This window comes from Aedes aegypti, chromosome 2 (genome assembly GCF_002204515.2).
Source record: "Aedes aegypti strain LVP_AGWG chromosome 2, AaegL5.0 Primary Assembly, whole genome shotgun sequence".
Taxonomy (NCBI): domain Eukaryota; kingdom Metazoa; phylum Arthropoda; class Insecta; order Diptera; family Culicidae; genus Aedes; species Aedes aegypti.
In genome coordinates this window covers 430,823,126-430,848,124 of record NC_035108.1, presented here as the reverse complement: position 1 = coordinate 430,848,124, position 24,999 = coordinate 430,823,126, and the positions used below count along the sequence as shown (strand labels likewise).

Sequence of the window (24,999 nt, the reverse complement as noted above, 5' to 3'; positions counted from 1 at the left end):
TCTACATATCAAACGCATCACATGCGCACATACTCGCATTCAGTTCATCGCAGCCCCGCCATGGGTACGGACACGGTTCATCTTCCTCCGGAGCTTTGGGATCGGATTTTCGACCTGCTGCCGTTCAAGCACCAGCTCGAAAAGGCCACCGTTTGTCACGCTTGGAACAACCGGGTCGCCAGGTGGGCCACTCTGCGCCTCTCGTGTCCCACCACTAGAATCGAGGAACACTATTCCATAGTCAGTAAATCGCTCCGAAACTACAGGAGTTTCTCGGCGGAGACGATTCGTACCGAAGAGGACTACCAGTGTGTCCAGAAAGTTTTACAAGAGTGTCAGCGTAAATTTTGCGTGCAACGATTTCGCTTCTGGTACGTTACTGGTGCAATTTTCGAGCGATTCTTGAGGGAACACTTTGAATGGTTCCGTTCGGCGCGATGTCTTGTGGTGAACCTGTGCGAAGAGGAGCCCTTTCCGGTGGATGTTTTGCGCGAGTTAACGGGTTTACGGGAACTTCGATTGCTCAATTTGAGTGACGTGACCGTGGATTGGTCCGCGATTGCCATTCGATCTGAACACATCACTAAACTAACGATAGACGCAGCGTGGTACTTCAACGACGAAGCCCTAGAGCAATTGGTGGAAGCCATATGTAGATGTCGTAATCTGACTGAGTTGACTCTTCGCTCGAACGATACAACGAGTTTGGGAATGCTAGCAGAATCTCTGGGTAGATTAGAAAAACTCACTTTAATGGGCCTGCACATACGACTGGTCGAAGATTCGCTCCATTTTCCGAGCTTAATATATTTTAATTTCGACATCGATTGGTTTGTGTTCGAGAAACCTTACCTCGTTATAAAGTCACCGCGCCTACAGACTCTTCTAATATGCAAGCGAACGATTCCCTTTGTCAAGTTCCCCGACAGCAGTCAACTCTCGAGATTGCATTTGTACGGTTACAGCCTGTCGATGGCCCATCCATGTTTCACGACGGTGAAAGATCTCACGCTAACCACGTGCGAACCGGCCAACCGAGAGGCCATCATGGAGGAGATACAGCTTTTCCCCAGCATTGAGTACCTGTCGGTGAAACTGCGATGTAAAAGCTGTACAATAGTGGTACCCGAGGCTGCCACTTTTCAGCACGTAGTCCGCTTGCATTTGAACAACTTTGTGCTTTCGATGGAGTTTTTCGCGGATATTGCGCGAATGAAGCTGCTAGAGGTTAGTAATTGTTGTCACGCACTACCTGGGACTGCATTTATCAAACTTGGACGAACCTATTTTTAACAGGAGTTTAGTTTATAGTCTTACCTTTCCAATTATCCCAGGTTCATAATATTCTATCGATGGAAACTTGTAAACGTTTTGGGTGGACGATCTTCCACATAGGTTGATTTTACCCTCAGTATTGATTTATCAGCCCTTAAACACCTAAACACGCACGTACCTTCGAACTGTGCGTACACAAATTCTCTCTGCTCTGAAAAGTCTTTTTTAACTACTTGCTAAAAAAAAACGGTACTTTTCAGTACTATTTTTTTTTACTATTGATTCCTTTACGATCCTTGTTAGGACCCGTGCCTACGATTTTTCATTAGACCCGTTAGTGAAAACTAGTGGTGGTAATCCTTCTTGGACACCGTCCTGGGAAAAAAAACCTCTTAGATGGTCTCGCCTTCTTCCGTTTATTCACTAGACATGGTTGCAACCACGAACAAAAAGAAGAGTGAATCTCTGAATTCACAACTTCCTTCCAAAAAAGTGGGAAGTGTCACTAAACGTGGTAAAAATGGAAGAAAGGACGTTTCTCCGGAATGCGAACTTTCTTCCAAGGGGGAAATGGATAATGTTGATAATTGCATCGAAATGAGCAATCAGTTCGATGTTCTAGACAAATTTTTCGAACATCAAATCGAAGTAGTTTCTAGCCCAGGCTCTTTGATTCACATGAGGAAGCAAAGAGTACCGCCTATCGTAGTCAGTCATTTTAATTCATTCTAATTAATTAATTAATTAATTAAATTATAAACTAATAAATAAATAGAATTAATTAATTAACTAATAAATAAATGAAACTAATTAAATGAATGAACTAATTAATTTGTACAAACCTGAAGGCTATTTATTCTACTGGTCTTGCTCTTCTAGACATAGAAAAAGCATTCGACAGTGTTCGGTATGAAGGCTTGGTTGTAAAATTAAAAAAAAAACTTTAATTTGCCAACAAACATTTTTCAAATAATTCAAAATTATCTGTCAAATCGTACACTTCAGGTGAATCATCAGAACTCCAAGTCTGAAATACTTCCTGTAAGAGCCTGTTCCTCCTGTTCCTCAAGGCAGCATTTTGGGACCAATATTATACAGTATTTTCACATCTGATGTACCTGAGTTACCTCAGGGATGTCAAAAATCTTTGTTTGCGAGTGACACATGGCTCTTCGCCAAAGGACGAAACCTGCGAGTCATCTGTAGTAGATTGCAAAAAAAGTTTGGATATTTTTTCTTCACACTTGCAACAATGGAATAATAATATTCCCACATAAACCAAAACCTCTTTAGTTGAAACCTTCAAGTAGACATGTTGTTGCGATTAGAGGAGTTCCAATAAATTGATCAGATGAAGTTAAGTATCTGGGGGTCAAGCTAGATACAAATTTACTTTCAAAAATCACATTGAGGTCATTCATGCCAAATGTAACAAATATATAAAATGTCTTTATCCACTTATTTATTAACAGAAAATCAATACTTTGTCTTAAGAACAAGCTTTTGATCTTCAAACAAATTTTCAGGCCAGCCATGTTGTATGCTGTACCAATATGGACTAGCTGTTGTAATACCAGGTAGAACGTTCTACATAGAATTCAAAATAAAATAGTACTTATGAGTTACATAGAATATCCAATGTTGAAAAATTGGAACAAATGTTGAATACAATGATTAATAATGTTATACAAAAACCGTTGCAATCTTCTATTGCCATGATTAATGAATTATTTATATATGTAAGTTAAGATTGCTGCGCTAACCTCCTTCTGTGGAACAAAAAACATTCCTCTTGTCAATGCGCAATGCGAATGTGCATCACACTGTATGGGGAAGTACAAATATAAATCCTCGAGGTAAGCACCTTTTACAGTTTCTATCCTCAAAAAACATTGACATATGTAACACAGGTGACAAGCCTACATATGAAAACGCCATACGACAGGAAGTGCTGGATCTGACTTTACGTAGTCAGTCCATCTCCCACAAAATAACAAACTGGCATGTTTCTGATGAAATATCTCTGTGAGACCACAAACACATAGTCTTTGAATGGGAAAGGGGTCTAGCTATTGCAAAATCGTTTAAAGATTAAGACTGATTGGGAAACCTATTCAGCCACTCTCCGATCCGAAGACTACATCATAAATCCTAATATCAAAACAGTACTAGAGTTAGAAATGGCTTGCCAAATTCTTAATGCATATCAAGAAAGCTGTCCGACTAAAACTGTTAGGTCGAGCAGAGATGTTCCTTGGTGGAACAACCATCTTGAAAAGCTTAGGAAAACTGCACGAAGGGAGTTCAACCGTGCCAAACGCTCTACTGATTGGAGCCTATACCGAAGGGCTCTGACAGACTACAACAAGGAAATAAGGCTAGCTAAGCGGAAATCATGGGTCCTCATGTGTGAAAGCATTGAGAAGACTCCCGTAGCTGCCAGACTTCATAAAACTCTATCGAAATATCACTCCAATGATCTGGAAACTCTCCGAAAGACTGACGGTTCGCACAGGTGTGGATCCTACAGACACACTGAGTGAAATGCTGAGGACTCACTTCCCTGATTCAATCCCTGAAGCGAGCGTGAACGCTAATGGCGCCTCTGGTCAACAAGAGCTCCTGTCATGGGACTCAAGTACCAAAAGGGACGCATTGAAGGTTGCCAAAGAAGCCTTTACGCGAGCAAGAGTGGAAAGGGCAGTGAGATTCTTTGAGCCATTTAAATCTGCTGGCATGGATGGAATTTTCCCAGCGCTTATCCAGAAAGAGGAGCAAACGCTTATTACTCCCATGATAGAGATTTTTAAGACCAGTTTAGTCTTAGGACATATTCCAGATGACTGGCGTCAAGTTCGAGTTGTCTTCATCCCAAAGGCGGGAAAAAAAGACAAAACCAATCCCAAAGCTTACAGACCGATAAGTCTGTCGTCAGTGATGCTTAAAATAATGGAAAAGGTCTTAGGAGAGTTCATAAATTCAAAATTTATGGAAGCAATGCCTCTTTCCAAATACCAATTCGCTTACCAAAGTGAAAAATCTACGATCTTTCATGCAAAGGAAATCGCCATCGTGGCATTTCTTGACATTGAGGGTGCATTCGATAACGCTTCCTATTCGTCTATAGTGTCAGCAATGCATAGGAGAAAATTTGACCCATGCATTGCTACCTGGGTACATGCTATGCTAGCAAATCGCCGAATCTCATCCGAGTTGAGCGGATCGTGCGCCACTGTCATGGCCACAAAGAGGTGTCCTCAAGGAGAGGTATTTTCACCTTTGGTGTAGTCTCTAGTGTGTCGGATTTTCAAATCTTTAGCAACAAACACAATAACTTAATTAATCCATTATTTATATTTTCTTTTTTTTTCGATCACGCACTTTTGAAGCACAATCGTCTTCAAACACATCATTCTTCAAACTGATTTTCCGTTCCCATTCATAGAGCTCAGGTATCCTTTTTCTCCCTCACTCATTCTTTCATTCTACCCGTTCTTCTCGTCTCTCGTCGGGAAGCGTCCGATCATCCTTTGCAAAAGCTCGCTTGGGTTTACATCGATCCGTTATAGATGATGGAGTTGGATTTCCGTGCGTTTATTTTGCTCATTCTCTATTGCAATGTTTACACTGATGTAAATATTCATTCGAATTTCGATAATTTAATAAAACAACTTTCCTTACAATAAATCTTATTCCCTACATCTTCCTCCTCCTCTACTCTTCAATTATAACTTACACAATTTAACGCAAAAAGTGTTTATTGATACAAATCTTTTTTTTTTTTAGCAAATACTTAATAAAATAAACAAAAATAAACAAACTTTTTTTTAATTTATGTACATTTGAATAGACTGTTCTTTGCAATACCAAAACAATATTAAAGCATACCTATTAACCAATGATAAACAACAAAAGCAATAAAAAATAAGTTATTATGAAACTAAGGTGACGCTTACCCTGTAAATAGAAAGAGTGTGTAAATATTATTGTTTTCAAGGAAATAAACACCAACATGAATAATAATATGACAACAAAACACAAAATTGTCAATATCCATCAATTATCTAAAACACAAAATACTCTTACAACTGATCACTCAAATCTTAACTCTATAACATGACTATTCTTGAAACTGAATATATCCTCTCGGATAGAGCTTATCAGGATTCAGAAGAATCCATCAAACAACAAAATCAGAAATTATTCCAACAACTGTTAAGACGAACTTACAAAACATAACAATTACTATATTTGATCATACACTTCCGCTCCATAAAAATCGATCTAGCAAAAAATCATAAACATTCCTACAACTGTGTAGACAATGTCATTTACAAGTTTCAAATATCAAAATGCTACCGTAACCAAATCTGATCATACGCGGACTAATTTATCAGGCTCCAAGATAATCGATCAATCAGCAAAATTCAAAAATTATCGCAACAACTTTTAAAAAACATTTTATTAAAAACTATTTTTATTATATCATATCCATAATAAATTCTGATCAAACTCTGTCAAATGAAGCTTACCAGGCTCCAGAATAATCCATCGAATTATAAAATCAGAAAATACTACTACAACTGCCAAGTCAATTTCATTTACAAACTTCAACTTTCCTACCATGACTTTAACTGAATCTGCACATTCTCTCTTGGATGGAGCTTATCAGGATCCAGAAGAATCCACCGAACAATAAATTCAGAAAATATTCCTAAGACTGCCAATTCAATTTCATTGACAAATTTCTACTCTTCAACCATGACTATTACCTAGTCCGTACATCTCTCTCTCTCGGATGGAGTTTATCAGGCTCCAGAAGAATCCATCGAACAATAAAATCAGAAAATATTCCTACAACTGCCAAGCAAATTTAATTGACAAATTCGTATTCTTCAATCATGACTATTACTGAGTCTGCACATTCTCTCGGATAGAGCTTATCAGGCTCCAGGAGAATCTATCGAACAATCAAATCAGAAAATACTACTACAACTGCCAAGTCAATTTCATTTACAAACTTCAACTTTCCAACCATGACTTTAACTGAATCTGCACATTCTCTCTTGGATGGAGCTTATCAGGATCCAGAAGAATCCACCGAACAATAAATTCAGAAAATATTCCTAAGACTGCCAATTCAATTTCATTGACAAATTTCTACTCTTCAACCATGACTATTACCTAGTCCGTACATCTCTCTCTCTCTCGGATGGAGTTTATCAGGCTCCAGAAGAATCCATCGAACAATAAAATCAGAAAATATTCCTACAACTGCCAAGCAAATTTAATTGACAAATTTGTATTCTTCAATCATGACTATTACTGAGTCTGCACATTCTCTCGGATAGAGCTTATCAGGCTCCAGGAGAATCTATCGAACAATCAAATCAGAAAATACTACTACAACTGCCAAGTCAATTTCATTTACAAACTTCAACTTTCCAACCATGACTTTTACTGAATCTGCACATTCTCTCTCGGATGGAGCTTATCAGGCTCCAGAAGAATCCACCGAACAATAAAATCAGAAAATATTCCTACAACTGCCAAGTCAATTTAACTGACAAATTTCTACTCTTCAACCATGACTATTACTGAGTCTGTACATTCTCTCGGATAGAGCTTATCAGGCTCCAGAAGAATCCATCGAACAATAAAATCTGAAAATACTACTACAACTGCCAAGTCAATTTCATTTATAAACTTCAACTTTCCAACAATGACTTTTACTGAATCTGCACATTCTCTCTCGGATGGAGCTTATCAGGCTCCAGGAGAATCTATCGAACAATAAAATCTGAAAATACTACTACAACTGCCAAGTCAATTTCATTAATAAACTTCAACTTTCCAACCATGACTTTTACTGAATCTGCACATTCTCTCTCGGATGGAACTTAACAGGCTCCAGAAGAATCCATCGAACAATAAAATCTGAAAATATTCCTACAACTGCCAAGTCAATTTCATTTACAAACTTCAACTTTCCAACCATGACTTTTACTGAATCTGCACATTCTCTCTCGGATGGAGCTTATCAGGCTCCAGAAGAATCCACCGAACAATAAAATCAGAAAATATTCCTACAACTGCCAATTCAATTTCACTGACAAATTTCTACTCTTCAACCATGACTATTACTGAGTCCGTACATTCTCTCGGATAGAGCTTATCAGGCTCCAGAAGAATCCATCGAACAATAAAATCTGAAAATACTACTACAACTGCCAAGTCAATTTCATTTATAAACTTCAACTTTCCAACAATGACTTTTACTGAATCTGTACATTCTCTCTCGGATGGAGCTTATCAGGCTCCAGAAGAATCCACCGAACAATAAAATCAGAAAATATTCCTACAACTGCCAATTCAATTTCACTGACAAATTTCTACTCTTCAACCATGACTATTACTGAGTCCGTACATTCTCTCGGATAGAGCTTATCAGGCTCCAGAAGAATCCATCGAACAATAAAATCTGAAAATACTACTACAATTGCCAAGTCAATTTCATTTATAAACTTCAACTTTCCAACCATGACTTTTACTGAATCTGCACATTCTCTCTCGGATGGAGCTTATCAGGCTCCAGAAGAATCCATCGAACAATAGAATCAGAAAATACTACTACAACTGCCAAGTCAATTTCATTTACAAACTTCAACTTTCCAACCATGACTTTAACTGAATCTGCACATTCTCTCTCGGATGGAGCTTATCAGGCTCCAGAAGAATCCACCGAATCCACCGAACAATAAAATCAGAAAATATTCCTACAACTGCCAATTCAATTTCATTGACAAATTTCTACTCTTCAACCATGACTATTACTGAGTCCGTACATTTTCTCGGAAAGAGCTTATCAGGCTCCAGAAGAATCCATCGAACAATAATATCTAAAAATACTACTACAACTGCCAAGTCAATTTCATTTACAAACTTCAACTTTCCAACAATGACTTTTACTGAATCTGCACATTCTCTCTCGGATGGAGCTTATCAGGCTCCAGAAGAATCCACCGAACAATAAAATCAGAAAATATTCCTACAACTGCCAATTCAATTTCACTGACAAATTTCTACTCTTCAACCATGACTATTACTGAGTCCGTACATTCTCTCGGATAGAGCTTATCAGGCTCCAGAAGAATCCATCGAACAATAAAATCTGAAAATACTACTACAACTGCCAAGTCAATTTCATTTATAAACATCAACTTTCCAACAATGACTTTTACTGAATCTGCACATTCTCTCTTGGATGGAGCTTATCAGGCTCCAGGAGAATCCATCGAACAATAAAATCAGAAAATATTCCTACACCTGCAAAGTCAATTTCATTTACAAACTTCAACTTTCCAACCATGACTTTTACTGAATCTGCACATTCTCTCTTGGATGGAGCTTATCAGGCTCCAGAAGAATCCACCGAACAATAAAATCAGAAAATATTCCTACAACTGCCAATTCAATTTCATTTATAAACTTCAACTTTCCAACAATGACTTTAACTGAATCTGCACATTCTCTCTCGGATGGAGCTTATCAGGCTCCAGAAGAATCCATCGAACAATAAAATCTGAAAATACTACTACAACTGCCAAGTCAATTTCATTTATAAACATCAACTTTCCAACCATGACTTTTACTGAAGCTGCACATTCTCTCTCGGATGGAGCTTATCAGGCTCCAGAAGAATCCACCGAACAATAAAATCAGAAAATATTCCTACAACTGCCAATTCAATTTCATTGACAAATTTCTACTCTTCAACCATGACTATTACTGAGTCCGTACATTCTCTCGGAAAGAGCTTATCAGGCTCCAGGAGAATCTATCGAACAATCAAATCAGAAAATACTACTACAACTGCCAAGTCATTGTCATTTATAAAATTCAACTTTCCAACCATGACTTTTACTGAATCTGCACATTCTCTCTCGGATGGAGCTTATCAGGCTCCAGAAGAATCCATCGAACAATAGAATCAGAAAATACTACTACAACTGCCAAGTCAATTTCATTAAAAATTCAACTTTCCAACCATGACTTTTACTGAATCTGCACATTCTCTCTTGGATGGAGCTTATCAGGCTCCAGAAGAATCCACCGAACAATAAAATCAGAAAATATTCCTACAACTGCCAATTCAATTTCATTGACAAATTTCTACTCTTCAACCATGACTATTACTGAGTCCGTACATTCTCTCGGAAAGAGCTTATCAGGCTCCAGAAGAATCCATCGAACAATAAAATCTAAAAATACTACTACAACTGCCAAGTCAATTTCATTTCAAATTTCAACTTTCCAACCATGACTTTAACTGAATCTGCACATTCTTTCTTGGATGGAGCTTATCAGGATCCAGAAGAATCCACCGAACAATAAATTCAGAAAATATTTCTACAACTGCCAATTCAATTTCATTGAAAAAATTTCTACTCTTCAACCATGACTATTACTGAGTCCGTACATCTCTCTCTCGGATGGAGCTTATCAAGCTCCAGAAGAATCCATCGAACAATAAAATCTGAAAATACTACTACAACTGCCAAGTCAATTTCATTTACAAACTTTAAATTTCCAACCATGACTATTACTGAATCTGCACATTCTCTCTTGGATGGAGCTTATCAGGCTCCAGGAGAATCTATCGAACAATCAAATCAGAAAATACTACTACAACTGCCAAGTCAATTTCATTTACAAACTTCAACTTTCCAACAATGACTTTTACTGAATCTGCACATTCTCTCTCGGATGGAGCTTATCAGGCTCCAGAAGAATCCACCGAACAATAAAATCAGAAAATATTCCTACAACTGCCAATTCAATTTCACTGACAAATTTCTACTCTTCAACCATGACTATTACTGAGTCCGTACATTCTCTCGGATAGAGCTTATCAGGCTCCAGAAGAATCCATCGAACAATAAAATCTGAAAATACTACTACAACTGCCAAGTCAATTTCATTTATAAACTTCAACTTTCCAACAATGACTTTTACTGAATCTGCACATTCTCTCTTGGATGGAGCTTATCAGGCTCCAGAAGAATCCATCGAACAATAAAATCAGAAAATATTCCTACAACTGCAAAGTCAATTTCATTTACAAACTTCAACTTTCCAACCATGACTTTTACTGAATCTGCACATTCTCTCTTGGATGGAGCTTATCAGGCTCCAGAAGAATCCACCGAACAATAAAATCAGAAAATATTCCTACAACTGCCAATTCAATTTCATTGACAAATTTCTACTCTTCAACCATGACTATTACTGAGTCCGTACATTCTCTCGGAAAGAGCTTATCAGGCTCCAGGAGAATCTATCGAACAATCAAATCAGAAAATACTACTACAACTGCCAAGTCATTGTCATTTATAAAATTCAACTTTCCAACCATGACTTTTACTGAATCTGCACATTCTCTCTCGGATGGAGCTTATCAGGCTCCAGAAGAATCCATCGAACAATAGAATCAGAAAATACTACTACAACTGCCAAGTCAATTTCATTAAAAATTCAACTTTCCAACCATGACTTTAACTGAATCTGCACATTCTCTCTTGGATGGAGCTTATCAGACTCCAGAAGAATCCACCGAACAATAAAATCAGAAAATATTCCTACAACTGCCAATTCAATTTCATTGACAAATTTCTACTCTTCAACCATGACTATTACTGAGTCCGTACATTCTCTCGGAAAGAGCTTATCAGGCTCCAGAAGAATCCATCGAACAATAAAATCTAAAAATATTACAACTGCCAAGTCAATTTCATTTACAAACTTCAACTTTCCAACAATGACTTTTACTGAATCTGCACATTCTCTCTTGGATGGAGCTTATCAGGCTCCAGAAGAATCCATCGAACAATAAAATCTGAAAATACTACTACAACTGCCAAGTCAATTTCATTTACAAACTTCAACTTTCCAACCATGACTTTTACTGAATCTGCACATTCTCTCTCGGAAAGAGCTTATCAGGCTCCAGAAGAATCCACCGAACAATAAAATCAGAAAATATTCCTACAACTGCCAATTCAATTTCATTGACAAATTTCTACTCTTCAACCATGACTATTACTGAGTCCGTACATTCTCTCGGAAAGAGCTTATCAGGCTCCAGGAGAATCTATCGAACAATCAAATCAGAAAATACTACTACAACTGCCAAGTCATTGTCATTTATAAAATTCAACTTTCCAACCATGACTTTTACTGAATCTGCACATTCTCTCTCGGATGGAGCTTATCAGGCTCCAGAAGAATCCATCGAACAATAGAATCAGAAAATACTACTACAACTGCCAAGTCAATTTCATTTACAAACTTCAACTTTCCTACCATGACTTTAACTGAATCTGCACATTCTCTCTTGGATGGAGCTTATCAGGCTCCAGAAGAATCCACCGAACAATAAAATCAGAAAATATTCCTACAACTGCCAATTCAATTTCATTGACAAATTTCTACTCTTCAACCATGACTATTACTGAGTCCGTACATTCTCTCGGAAAGAGCTTATCAGGCTCCAGAAGAATCCATCGAACAATAAAATCTAAAAATACTACAACTGCCAAGTCAATTTCATTTAAAAACTTCAACTTTCCAACAATGACTTTTACTGAATCTGCACATTCTCTCTTGGATGGAGCTTATCAGGCTCCAGAAGAATCCACCGAACAATAAAATCAGAAAATATTCCTACAACTGCCAATTCAATTTCATTGACAAATTTCTACTCTTCAACCATGACTATTACTGAGTCCGTACATTCTCTCGGAAAGAGCTTATCAGGCTCCAGAAGAATCCATCGAACAATAAAATCTAAAAATACTACAACTGCCAAGTCAATTTCATTTACAAACTTCAACTTTCCAACAATGACTTTTACTGAATCTGCACATTCTCTCTTGGATGGAGCTTATCAGGCTCCAGAAGAATCCATCGAACAATAAAATCTGAAAATACTACTACAACTGCCAAGTCAATTTCATTTACAAACTTCAACTTTCCAACCATGACTTTTACTGAATCTGCACATTCTCTCTCGGAAAGAGCTTATCAGGCTCCAGAAGAATCCACCGAACAATAAAATCAGAAAATATTCCTACAACTGCCAATTCAATTTCATCGACAAATTTATACTCTTCAACCATGACTATTACTGAGTCCGTACATCTCTCTCTCGGATGGAGCTTATCAGGCTCCAGAAGAATCTATCGAACAATAAAATCTGAAAATACTTCTGCAATTGCCAAGTCAATTTCGTTTACAAACTTCAACTTTCCAACAATGACTTTTACTGAATCTGCACATTCTCTCTCGGATGGAGCTTATCAGGCTCCAGAAGAATCCACCGAACAATAAAATCAGAAAATATTCCTACAACTGCCAATTAAATTTCACTGACAAATTTCTACTCTTCAACCATGACTATTACTAAGTCCGTACATTCTCTCGGAAAGAGCTTATCAGGCTCCAGAAGAATCCATCGAACAATAAAATCTAAAAATACTACTACAACTGCCAAGTCAATTTCATTTACAAACTTCAACTTTCCAACAATGACTTTTACTGAATCTGCACATTCTCTCTCGGATGGAGCTTATCAGGCTCCAGAAGAATCCACCGAACAATAAAATCAGAAAATATTCCTACAACTGCCAATTCAATTTAACTGACAAATTTCTACTCTTCAACCATAACTATTACTGAGTCCGTACATTCTCTCGGATAGAGCTTATCAGGCTCCAGGAGAATCTATCGAACAATCAAATCAGAAAATACTACTACAACTGCCAAGTCATTGTCATTTATAAAATTCAACTTTCCAACCATGACTTTTACTGAATCTGCACATTCTCTCTCGGATGGAGCTTATCAGGCTCCAGAAGAATCTATCGAACAATAGAATCAGAAAATACTACTACAACTGCCAAGTCAATTTCATTAAAAATTCAACTTTCCAACCATGACTTTAACTGAATCTGCACATTCTCTCTTGGATGGAGCTTATCAGGTTCCAGAAGAATCCACCGAACAATAAATTCAGAAAATATTCCTACAACTGCCAATTCAATTTCATTGACAAATTTCTACTCTTCAACCATGACTATTACTGAGTCCGTACATCTCTCTCTCGGATGGAGCTTATCAGGCTCCAGAAGAATCTATCGAACAATAAAATCTGAAAATACTTCTACAATTGCCAAGTCAATTTCGTTTACAAACTTCAACTTTCCAACAATGACTTTTACTGAATCTGCACATTCTCTCTCGGATGGAGCTTATCAGGCTCCAGAAGAATCCACCGAACAATAAAATCAGAAAATATTCCTACAACTGCCAATTAAATTTCACTGACAAATTTCTACTCTTCAACCATGACTATTACTAAGTCCGTACATTCTCTCGGAAAGAGCTTATCAGGCTCCAGAAGAATCCATCGAACAATAAAATCTAAAAATACTACTACAACTGCCAAGTCAATTTCATTTACAAACTTCAACTTTCCAACAATGACTTTTACTGAATCTGCACATTCTCTCTCGGATGGAGCTTATCAGGCTCCAGAAGAATCCACCGAACAATAAAATCAGAAAATATTCCTACAACTGCCAATTCAATTTAACTGACAAATTTCTACTCTTCAACCATAACTATTACTGAGTCCTTACATTCTCTCGGATAGAGCTTATCAGGCTCTAGAAGAATCCATCGAACAATAAAATCTGAAAATACTACTACAACTGCCAAGTCAATTTCATTTAAAAAATTTAACTTTCCAACAATGACTTTAACTGAATCTGCACATTCTCTCTCGGATGGAGCTTATCAGGCTCTAGAAGAATCCACCGAACAATGAAATCAGAAAATATTCCTACAACTGCCAATTCAATTTCACTGACAAATTTCTACTCTTCAACCATGACTATTACTGAGTCCGTACATTCTCTCGGATAGAGCTTATCAGGCTCCAGGAGAATCTATCGAACAATCAAATCAGAAAATACTACTACAACTGCCAAGTCAATTTCATTAAAAATTCAACTTTCCAACCATGACTTTAACTGAATCTGCACATTCTCTCTTGGATGGAGCTTATCAGGTTCCAGAAGAATCCACCGAACAATAAATTCAGAAAATATTCCTACAACTGCCAATTCAATTTCATTGACAAATTTCTACTCTTCAATCATGACTATTACTGAGTCCGTACAACTCTCTCTCGGATGGAGCTTATCAGGCTCCAGAAGAATCCATCGAACAATAAAATCTAAAAATACTACTACAACTGCCAAGTCAATTTCATTTACAAACTTCAACTTTCCAACAATGACTTTTACTGAATCTGCACATTCTCTCTCGGATGGAGCTTATCAGGCTCCAGAAGAATCCACCGAACAATAAAATCAGAAAATATTCCTACAACTGCCAATTCAATTTAACTGACAAATTTCTACTCTTCAACCATAACTATTACTGAGTCCGTACATTCTCTCGGATAGAGCTTATCAGGCTCCAGGAGAATCTATCGAACAATCAAATCAGAAAATACTACTACAACTGCCAAGTCATTGTCATTTATAAAATTCAACTTTCCAACCATGACTTTTACTGAATCTGCACATTCTCTCTCGGATGGAGCTTATCAGGCTCCAGAAGAATCTATCGAACAATAGAATCAGAAAATACTACTACAACTGCCAAGTCAATTTCATTAAAAATTCAACTTTCCAACCATGACTTTAACTGAATCTGCACATTCTCTCTTGGATGGAGCTTATCAGGTTCCAGAAGAATCCACCGAACAATAAATTCAGAAAATATTCCTACAACTGCCAATTCAATTTCATTGACAAATTTCTACTCTTCAACCATGACTATTACTGAGTCCGTACATCTCTCTCTCGGATGGAGCTTATCAGGCTCCAGAAGAATCTATCGAACAATAAAATCTGAAAATACTTCTACAATTGCCAAGTCAATTTCGTTTACAAACTTCAACTTTCCAACAATGACTTTTACTGAATCTGCACATTCTCTCTCGGATGGAGCTTATCAGGCTCCAGAAGAATCCACCGAACAATAAAATCAGAAAATATTCCTACAACTGCCAATTAAATTTCACTGACAAATTTCTACTCTTCAACCATGACTATTACTAAGTCCGTACATTCTCTCGGAAAGAGCTTATCAGGCTCCAGAAGAATCCATCGAACAATAAAATCTAAAAATACTACTACAACTGCCAAGTCAATTTCATTTACAAACTTCAACTTTCCAACAATGACTTTTACTGAATCTGCACATTCTCTCTCGGATGGAGCTTATCAGGCTCCAGAAGAATCCACCGAACAATAAAATCAGAAAATATTCCTACAACTGCCAATTCAATTTAACTGACAAATTTCTACTCTTCAACCATAACTATTACTGAGTCCTTACATTCTCTCGGATAGAGCTTATCAGGCTCTAGAAGAATCCATCGAACAATAAAATCTGAAAATACTACTACAACTGCCAAGTCAATTTCATTTAAAAAATTTAACTTTCCAACAATGACTTTAACTGAATCTGCACATTCTCTCTCGGATGGAGCTTATCAGGCTCTAGAAGAATCCACCGAACAATGAAATCAGAAAATATTCCTACAACTGCCAATTCAATTTCACTGACAAATTTCTACTCTTCAACCATGACTATTACTGAGTCCGTACATTCTCTCGGATAGAGCTTATCAGGCTCCAGGAGAATCTATCGAACAATCAAATCAGAAAATACTACTACAACTGCCAAGTCAATTTCATTAAAAATTCAACTTTCCAACCATGACTTTAACTGAATCTGCACATTCTCTCTTGGATGGAGCTTATCAGGTTCCAGAAGAATCCACCGAACAATAAATTCAGAAAATATTCCTACAACTGCCAATTCAATTTCATTGACAAATTTCTACTCTTCAATCATGACTATTACTGAGTCCGTACAACTCTCTCTCGGATGGAGCTTATCAGGCTCCAGAAGAATCCATCGAACAATAAAATCTAAAAATACTACTACAACTGCCAAGTCAATTTCATTTACAAACTTCAACTTTCCAACAATGACTTTTACTGAATCTGCACATTCTCTCTCGGATGGAGCTTATCAGGCTCCAGAAGAATCCACCGAACAATAAAATCAGAAAATATTCCTACAACTGCCAATTCAATTTAACTGACAAATTTCTACTCTTCAACCATAACTATTACTGAGTCCGTACATTCTCTCGGATAGAGCTTATCAGGCTCTAGAAGAATCCATCGAACAATAAAATCTGAAAATACTACTACAACTGCCAAGTCAATTTCATTTAAAAAATTTAACTTTCCAACAATGACTTGAACTGAATCTGCACATTCTCTCTCGGATGGAGCTTATCAGGCTCTAGAAGAATCCACCGAACAATGAAATCAGAAAATATTCCTACAACTGCCAATTCAATTTCACTGACAAATTTCTACTCTTCAACCATGACTATTACTGAGTCCGTACATTCTCTCGGATAGAGCTTATCAGGCTCCAGAAGAATCCATCGAACAATATAATCTGAAAATACTACTACAACTGCCAAGTCTATTTCATGTATAAACTTCAACTTTCCAACAATGACTTTAACTCAATCTGCACATTCTCTCTCGGATGGAGCTTATCAGGCTCTAGAAGAATCCACCGAACAATAAAATCAGAAAATATTCCTACAACTGCCAATTCAATTTCACTGACAAATTTCTACTCTTCAACCATGACTATTACTGAGTCCGTACATTCTCTCGGATAGAGCTTATCAGGCTCCAGAAGAATCCATCCAACAATAAAATCTGAAAATACTACTACAACTGCCAAGTCAATTTCATTTATAAACTTCAACTTTCCAACAATGACTTTTACTGAATCTGCACATTCTCTCTCGGATGGAGCTTATCAGGCTCCAGAAGAATCCATCGAACAATAAAATTTGAAAATACTACTACAACTGCCAAGTCAATTTCATTTATAAACTTCAACTTTTCAACCATGACTTTTACTGAATCTGCACATTCTCTCTTGGATGGAGCTTATCAGGCTCCAGAAGAATCCACCGAACAATAATATGAGAAAATATTCCTACAACTGCCAATTCAATTTCATTGACAAATTTCTACTCTTCAACCATGACTATTTCTGAGTCCGTACATTCTCTCGGAAAGAGCTTATCAGGCTCCAGGAGAATCCATCGAACAATAAAATCAGAAAATACTACTACAACTGCCAAGTCAATTTCATTTACAAACTTCAACTTTTCAACCATGACTTTTACTGAATCTGCACATTCTCTCTCGGATGGAGCTTATCAGGCTCCAGAAGAATCCACCGAACAATAAAATCAGAAAATATTCCTACAACTGCCAATTCAATTTCATTGACACATTTCTACTCTTCAACCATGACTATTACTGAGTCTGCACATACTCTAGGATAGAGCTTATCAGGCTCCAGGAGAATCTATCGAACAATACAATCAGAAAATACTACTTCAACTGCCAAGTCAATTTCATTTACAAACTTCAACTTTTCAACCATGGCTTTTACTGAACCTGCACATTCTCTTTCGGATGGAGCTTATCAGACTCCAGAAGAATCCATCGAACAATTAATTCAGAAAATATTCTTACAACTGCCAAGTCAATTTCATTTACAAACTTCAACTTTCCAACCATGACTTTTACTGAATCTGCACATTATCTTTCGGATGGAGCTTATCAGGCTCCAGAAGAATCCATCGAATAATAAAATTAGAAAATACTACTACAACTGCCAAGTCAATTTCATTTACAAACTTCAACTTTCCAACCATGACTTTTACTGAATCTGCACATTCTCTCTCGGATGGAGCTTATCAGACTCCAGAAGAATCCATCGAACAATAAAATTAGAAAATATTCTTACAACTGCCAAGTCAATTTCATTGACAAATTTCAACTTTCCAACCATGACTTTTACCGAATCTGCACAATGAAGTGACGACCAACTTTCTTGAAATAAGGCTTCAAAGTTGGATTTCTTGACCCAACCGGGTCCAGTGCTCAGCTTGGACACACTGACCAACTCTGTTCTAGAGTTGGATTTGCCTTCCTCTTGATCCAACCGGATTTACGTCCAATGAAGCGACGACCAACTTTCTTGAAATAAGGCTTCAAAGTTGGATTTCTTGACCCAACCGGGTCCAGTGCTCAGCTTGGACACACTGACCAACTCTGTTCTTGAGTTGGATTTGCCTTCCTCTTGATCCAACCGGATTTACGTCCAATGAAGCGACGACCAACTTTCTTGAAATAAGGCTTCAAAGTTGGATTTCTTGACCCAACCGGGTCCAGTGCTCAGCTTGGACACACTGACCAACTCTGTTCTAGAGTTGGATTTGCCTTCCTTTTGATCCAACCGGATCTACGTCCAATGAAGCGACGACCAACTTTCTTGAAATAAGGCTTCAAAGTTGGATTTCTTCACCCAACCGGGTCCAGTGCTCAGCTTGGACACATTGACCAACTCTGTTCTAGAGTTGGCTTTGCCTTCCTCTTGATCCAACCGGATTTACGTCCAATGAAGCGACGACCAACTTTCTTGAAATAAGGCTTCAAAGTTGGATTTCTTGACCCAACCGGGTCCAGTGCTCAGCTTGGACACACTGACCAACTCTGTTCTAGAGTTGGATTTGCCTTCCTCTTGATCCAACCGGATTTACGTCCAATGAAGCGACGACCAACTTTCTTGAAATAAGGCTTCAAAGTTGGATTTCTTGACCCAACCGGGTCCAGTGCTCAGCTTGGACACACTGACCAACTCTGTTCTAGAGTTGGATTTGCCTTCCTTTTGATCCAACCGGATCTACGTCCAATGAAGCGACGACCAACTTTCTTGAAATAAGGCTTCAAAGTTGGATTTCTTCACCCAACCGGGTCCAGTGCTCAGCTTGGACACACTGACCAACTCTGTTCTAGAGTTGGATTTGCCTTCCTCTTGATCCAACCGGATTTACGTCCAATGAAGCGACGACCAACTTTCTTGAAATAAGGCTTCAAAGTTGGATTTCTTGACCCAACCGGGTCCAGTGCTCAGCTTGGACACACTGACCAACTCTGTTCTAGAGTTGGCTTTGCCTTCCTTTTGATCCAACCGGATTTACGTCCAATGAAGCGACGACCAACTTTCTTGAAATAAGGCTTCAAAATTGGATTTCTTGACCCAACCGGGTCCAGTGCTCAGCTTGGACACACTGACCAACTCTGTTCTAGAGTTGGATTTGCCTTCCTCTTGATCCAACCGGATTTACGTCCAATGAAGCGACGACCAACTTTCTTGAAATAAGGCTTCAAAGTTGGATTTCTTGACCCAACCGGGTCCAGTGCTCAGCTTGGACACACTGACCAACTCTGTTCTAGAGTTGGATTTGCCTTCCTTTTGATCCAACCGGATCTACGTCCAATGAAGCGACGACCAACTTTCTTGAAATAAGGCTTCAAAGTTGGATTTCTTCACCCAACCGGGTCCAGTGCTCAGCTTGGACACACTGACCAACTCTGTTCTAGAGTTGGATTTGCCTTCCTCTTGATCCAACCGGATCTACGTCCAATGAAGCGACGACCAACTTTCTTGAAATAAGGCTTCAAAGTTGGATTTCTTGACCCAACCGGGTCCAGTGCTCAGCTTGGGCACACTGATCAACTCCGAGCTAGAGTTGGATTTGCCTTTCATTACATTCATTCGAATTCATTTCCTTTTAACAAAATGTTTGACATATTTTTCTTTTCAAAATTTTCGTACGTTTTTTTTTTTCTCATCAATCGTGGCCGATTTGTGCTTTTGTTTATTGTTTCTAAGACAAATATCCATGTGTGCTATAAATATTTCATAAAGGTTATTTCTTTAATGTTCAGGTATTGAGAGTTAAATTTACTCGTATCAGATGCATCGGATTTGTGTTTTAATTGTGAACAATGATCGATTTCGCTTTTGTTAATTATAATTTGAATTAGAATTAGATAGCGCCACCGTAGCCATGTGTGTTTGACAAAACTGCAATGCTGTCACAATGTTAAATCCCATATACAGTGGCGCCTTTGTTTTGATGCGGTGAGCACTTGCAAAAACTATTTTCAATGATCCATTACAATTTTTGTGACTAACTACACAAAATGTAACTTGAATCCAATAATCTGTACCAAACTGTTCACCAAAAACTATAATTTTACCAGGAAAATAAATACATACACAACGTTTCGCATAAATTTAATTCATTTTCACAACATCTCCCAATGGTAGTCAACCTCCAAGCCAAGAAATAATACGAACAAATTTAGCTTGTTGCATGCCGCCATCCGTGAGATGCTAGTTGTAAATCGATGACTAAATAGATTACGAAATTACCATTCAGATCTGAATAAACAATTATATTTTCACAAACACTAGGTACCTTAATTTCAGACAGTTTTTCATTACTTAATCGAAAGATCACATAATTCTATGTATAACATAATTTAATTACGCCTCAATCTCTTTATTGTGATTGAAAAAAAACATCAATAAAACTCACTTGCTCAGATATCTTTGCACATATTTCTTCAACTGAGAAAAGATATCTTTTTTTTTTTAACGGCGTTACCAAATTTTATCTACCATTATATAATCAAATTTACCGCCTCCCTGTACGCCATCAATTACAATTCTGTAACTAACCACACACAATGTAACTTGAATCCAACCATTTGTAGCAAACTGTTAGTCAAAAGCGTATATTTTCACCAGTAAAATAAATACATACGCATCAATACAGCTAACGTTTCGCATAAACTTAATTCATAAATTCATATCCAAAATATCCAACTGATAGTCATTCACCAAGCCAAAGAATTAATACGAACAAATTTACCTTGTTGCATGCCGCCATCCGGAAGATGCTAGCTGTGAATCGATTTTAAACTAAATAGATCACGAATTTACCATTCGGATATGAATAAACCTTTCTATTTTCACAACACTACCTTCATTAACACTACCGACTGTGCCATTGTCGGATTTTCAAATCTTTAGCAACAAACACAATAACTTAATTAATCCATTATTTATATTTTCTTTTTTTTTCGATCACGCACTTTTGAAGCACAATCGTCTTCAAACACATCATTCTTCAAACTGATTTTCCGTTCCCATTCATAGAGCTCAGGTATCCTTTTTCTCCCTCACTCATTCTTTCATTCTACCCGTTCTTCTCGTCTCTCGTCGGGAAGCGTCCGATCATCCTTTGCAAAAGCTCGCTTGGGTTTACATCGATCCGTTATAGATGATGGAGTTGGATTTCCGTGCGTTTATTTTGCTCATTCTCTATTGCAATGTTTACACTGATGTAAATATTCATTCGAATTTCGATAATTTAATAAAACAACTTTCCTTACAATAAATCTTATTCCCTACATAGTGGTGGATGATTTTCTTAATAGCTTGGGAAAAAGAGGATTCGAGGTTGTTGGCTACGCTGATGATGTTGTCATCATTGTACGCGGCAAATTTGAAAGCGTTATCCTTGCAAGAATGCAATCAGCTCTCGATTACACGCTCTCCTGGTGTCTGTAAGAGAAACTGGGGATAAATCCTTCCAAAACTACGATTGATCCTTTCACAAAGCGCAGAAAGGTACAAACTGAACAAAATCAAACGCGCTGCGTGCGTCGCCATTACTGGTGCAGTTTGCAGCGCCCCTTCATTCGCCCTAGATGCAATGCTTAAGGTGACACATCTCGGAATCCAAACATGGCAGGCACAATGGCCGGCTTGTGCCCCTACTCACGATTTCAAAGGCTTCTGAAACAATGAGAATACAAAGTCAATCTTCTTATTTTAAGCTTTCTACTAGTGCACAAAGCTAAAATAGAAATGGCAGTGTAGTTTGATGCTTCTTTCGCGAGATTTATGCCTTTAAAGTTTTGGTACATTATTGCATTTTGATTCCAAGCTGTTTCACCTTAATCTGCCCCGGCTATATCAATTCATAAAGGTGATTCAACCGGTCACCTAAGCATACTAAACGAATTTTCTATAAATCCAATTGTAGAAAAATGCAGTGACTGGATGGAAATGGTTGTGAATTATGACATACCATATACGGTGTTGGGGGCCCATATAGCCATAGCGGTAAACGCACAGCTATTCAGCAAGACCAAGCTGAGGGTCGTGGGTTCGAATCTCACTGGTCGAGGATCTTTTCGGGTTGGAAATTTTGGAAAATGGAAAAATGGCCAAGCGTGGCAAGAAGGTGAACCGAGTATTCCTCCAGGCTCTTCCAAAGTCTACACTGATGGATCGAGAATGAACAATCGTTCTAGACCTGGAGTGCACGGACCAAGAACTAAAATCTCTGCCTCTCTCGGACAGTGGTCTGCAGTTTTTCAGGCTGAAGTGTATGCTATCATTGAATGTGCGCAGCTCAGCGTAAAGAAGAATTACAGAAATGCCACAATCTGTATTTTCTCCGACAGTCAAGCAGCTCTTCATGATCTGAAAGCTTACACTTCTAACTCAAAATTAGTGTGGGAATGTGTTCTTGCTCTAAAACCCTAGCCATCCGCAATCAAGTTAAACTATATTGAATCCCGGGACATACGGGTCTAGAGGGTAATGATATTGCCGATGAGCTAGCCAGGAATGGATCGGCCAATGAATGTGCATATCAAACTGCTCACTAAATATTGAACTGAACAGCTGGTTGTCTAGTCAAATTATATCCAATTGCAAAACAGTTTCCAATGCGATTCAGTCAAAAGATTCATAACAACCTACCTGCACCTACACCGGTCTAATAACTGGACACTGCCCCAGCAGATACCATTTACAAAAGATCGGAGCCATCCAAGACCCAAATTGCCGTTTCTGTATTTAAACGTGCAATACCTCTCAACACCTTCTCTGCTCCTGCGGTGCACATATACAACGAAGGTCCAAAATATTTGACAAGCCCTTTTTGGACCCGGCCGATATTTGGAACGCATCCCCCAGGGAAGTGGTCGGTTTTATCAGGCTGATCGTACCAGATTGGGGGATTCACAATGCTGCATATTAGGACTTCTGCCCATCAATGGCAGATGGCTAAATGTTCAGTCACCGCGCAAAGTATTCCGGTGGCGTTCTCGCCACTGAGGGTCTTTGCAAAAGCACAATAGTTCTAAAAATGGACGCAGTGATCTCACACCCGACAGAAGAAGGAAGGTAGGTTAACATATTCTAAAGCGTTTTTTTTTCTATTGTAGGCAGATGAAGAAAAAACTCACCTGTAAAAACTTGAACTGCTACGGCAAATAAAATGTAATATGTTGTTAACAAAATGATAATAAAAGCTTTAAGGACATATCCCCATGAGTACCAAAATGGCCTCTAATATGGCACCTTACTTCCCCCTTCGCTTTCCGCTCCCTCCTCCCACGCTTCTCACAGTGTTTTGGAGAGCGATCACAAAAAATGATTATTTGAAGTTACTAACCTTATTGTAGAGCGGTGGTTTCTTAACTGAAAGCATTCCATAAAGTGTTTTTCACAAATCACCAGTTTTTGAATGCAAACACGTAGTTATTGCTGTGATTTGTGTTGTAAAATACCACGCACTTCCGAATCACTTTTTCTTCACGCACCGAGGTAATGTTTGCTGGCTTTTCGGTGCCCGTTCTAAAATTCACTTTTAATCGTATTTCTACTCACCGTAGCAATTCAAAAATCTAATGCGATACTTGAAACACTTTGATTATTCACGCACGATGCTCCTGGGAGCAATAAATCACTTCGAGAGGGATTCGCGATTAGGGCCTATCTGACAAATCAATAACAATGAGAAAATAATCAATGAAATTCTCATGTGCAATTTTAAATCCCAATTGGAGAAAATATACTCAAACTTTAACCTTTTCACTTTAATACACATTTCATAAACCTAGTTTTAAAATCCTCATCAATACCACACACATCTCCTACAATTCCCCTAGCTATTTCGTACTCAAAAAATCTTTAGAGGTTTCGCCTAAAACGTACTCGAGAATGCCAGTATCGCCCAATGTTATGAGCCTGTAATCGATATTATTTTCAGTGTCGCCTATTACTTTTGCGCCGTGTTTATATTCTGGTTTCAAGTTAGCCCACCATGTACGCCTTGTTTATTTTTTGTTTGCAGTGTCGCCGTTTACTCTCGCCGTGTTTTGATTTCGATTTCAGATGCGCCCATCACTTTGATAAACAAAAACACAGGCGTAATCAATGAAGTGTGTGGTTTTGCATGAGGTGAAGTTTCGTCTTCTACAAATTTGCGTTTTTTGAATAGTTAAATTATCGATAGGGGAAAACTTCAAGTGCAGTGAATAGACAATCAAGTTACAATTTCAACGCTATATTTCCTTAAATTGTGTACATTTTGTCAGTTTCGCCTAGTTCGCGAATCTTTCTAGACTTATATTAGTCAATTTGTGCTCGAAAACAGCACCGGAACGCGAATTCACTGAGCCAACATTGTTTATGATTCGGATGCGCCGCTCTCACTGATTGGAAGAGATGCCAGTTTTTATGTTTGCAATTAGTATTGTTTGGATATTCATACACTTGCTACAACCACGTATTTCACAATTTCATAATACTCAAAAGGTGTAC

General features: G+C 38.0%; 1 protein-coding gene across 2 annotated transcripts in view; it reads left to right on the top strand.

Annotated features, from left to right (window-relative positions):
- The first annotated feature begins 13 nt into the window (after window positions 1–13).
- LOC5573957 overlaps window positions 14–24,999 on the top strand; it is a 45,689-nt gene continuing 20,703 nt past the window's right edge. The window contains exon 1 of one of the 2 annotated variants that reach the window (XM_021847729.1): window positions 14–1,227. In XM_021847729.1, coding sequence (XP_021703421.1) covers window positions 22–1,227 — 1,206 coding nt within the window. In that variant the 5' untranslated portion in view covers window positions 14–21. The remainder of the gene's footprint in view (window positions 1,228–24,999) is intronic. The other variant, XM_001654945.2, reaches the window with a different exon arrangement.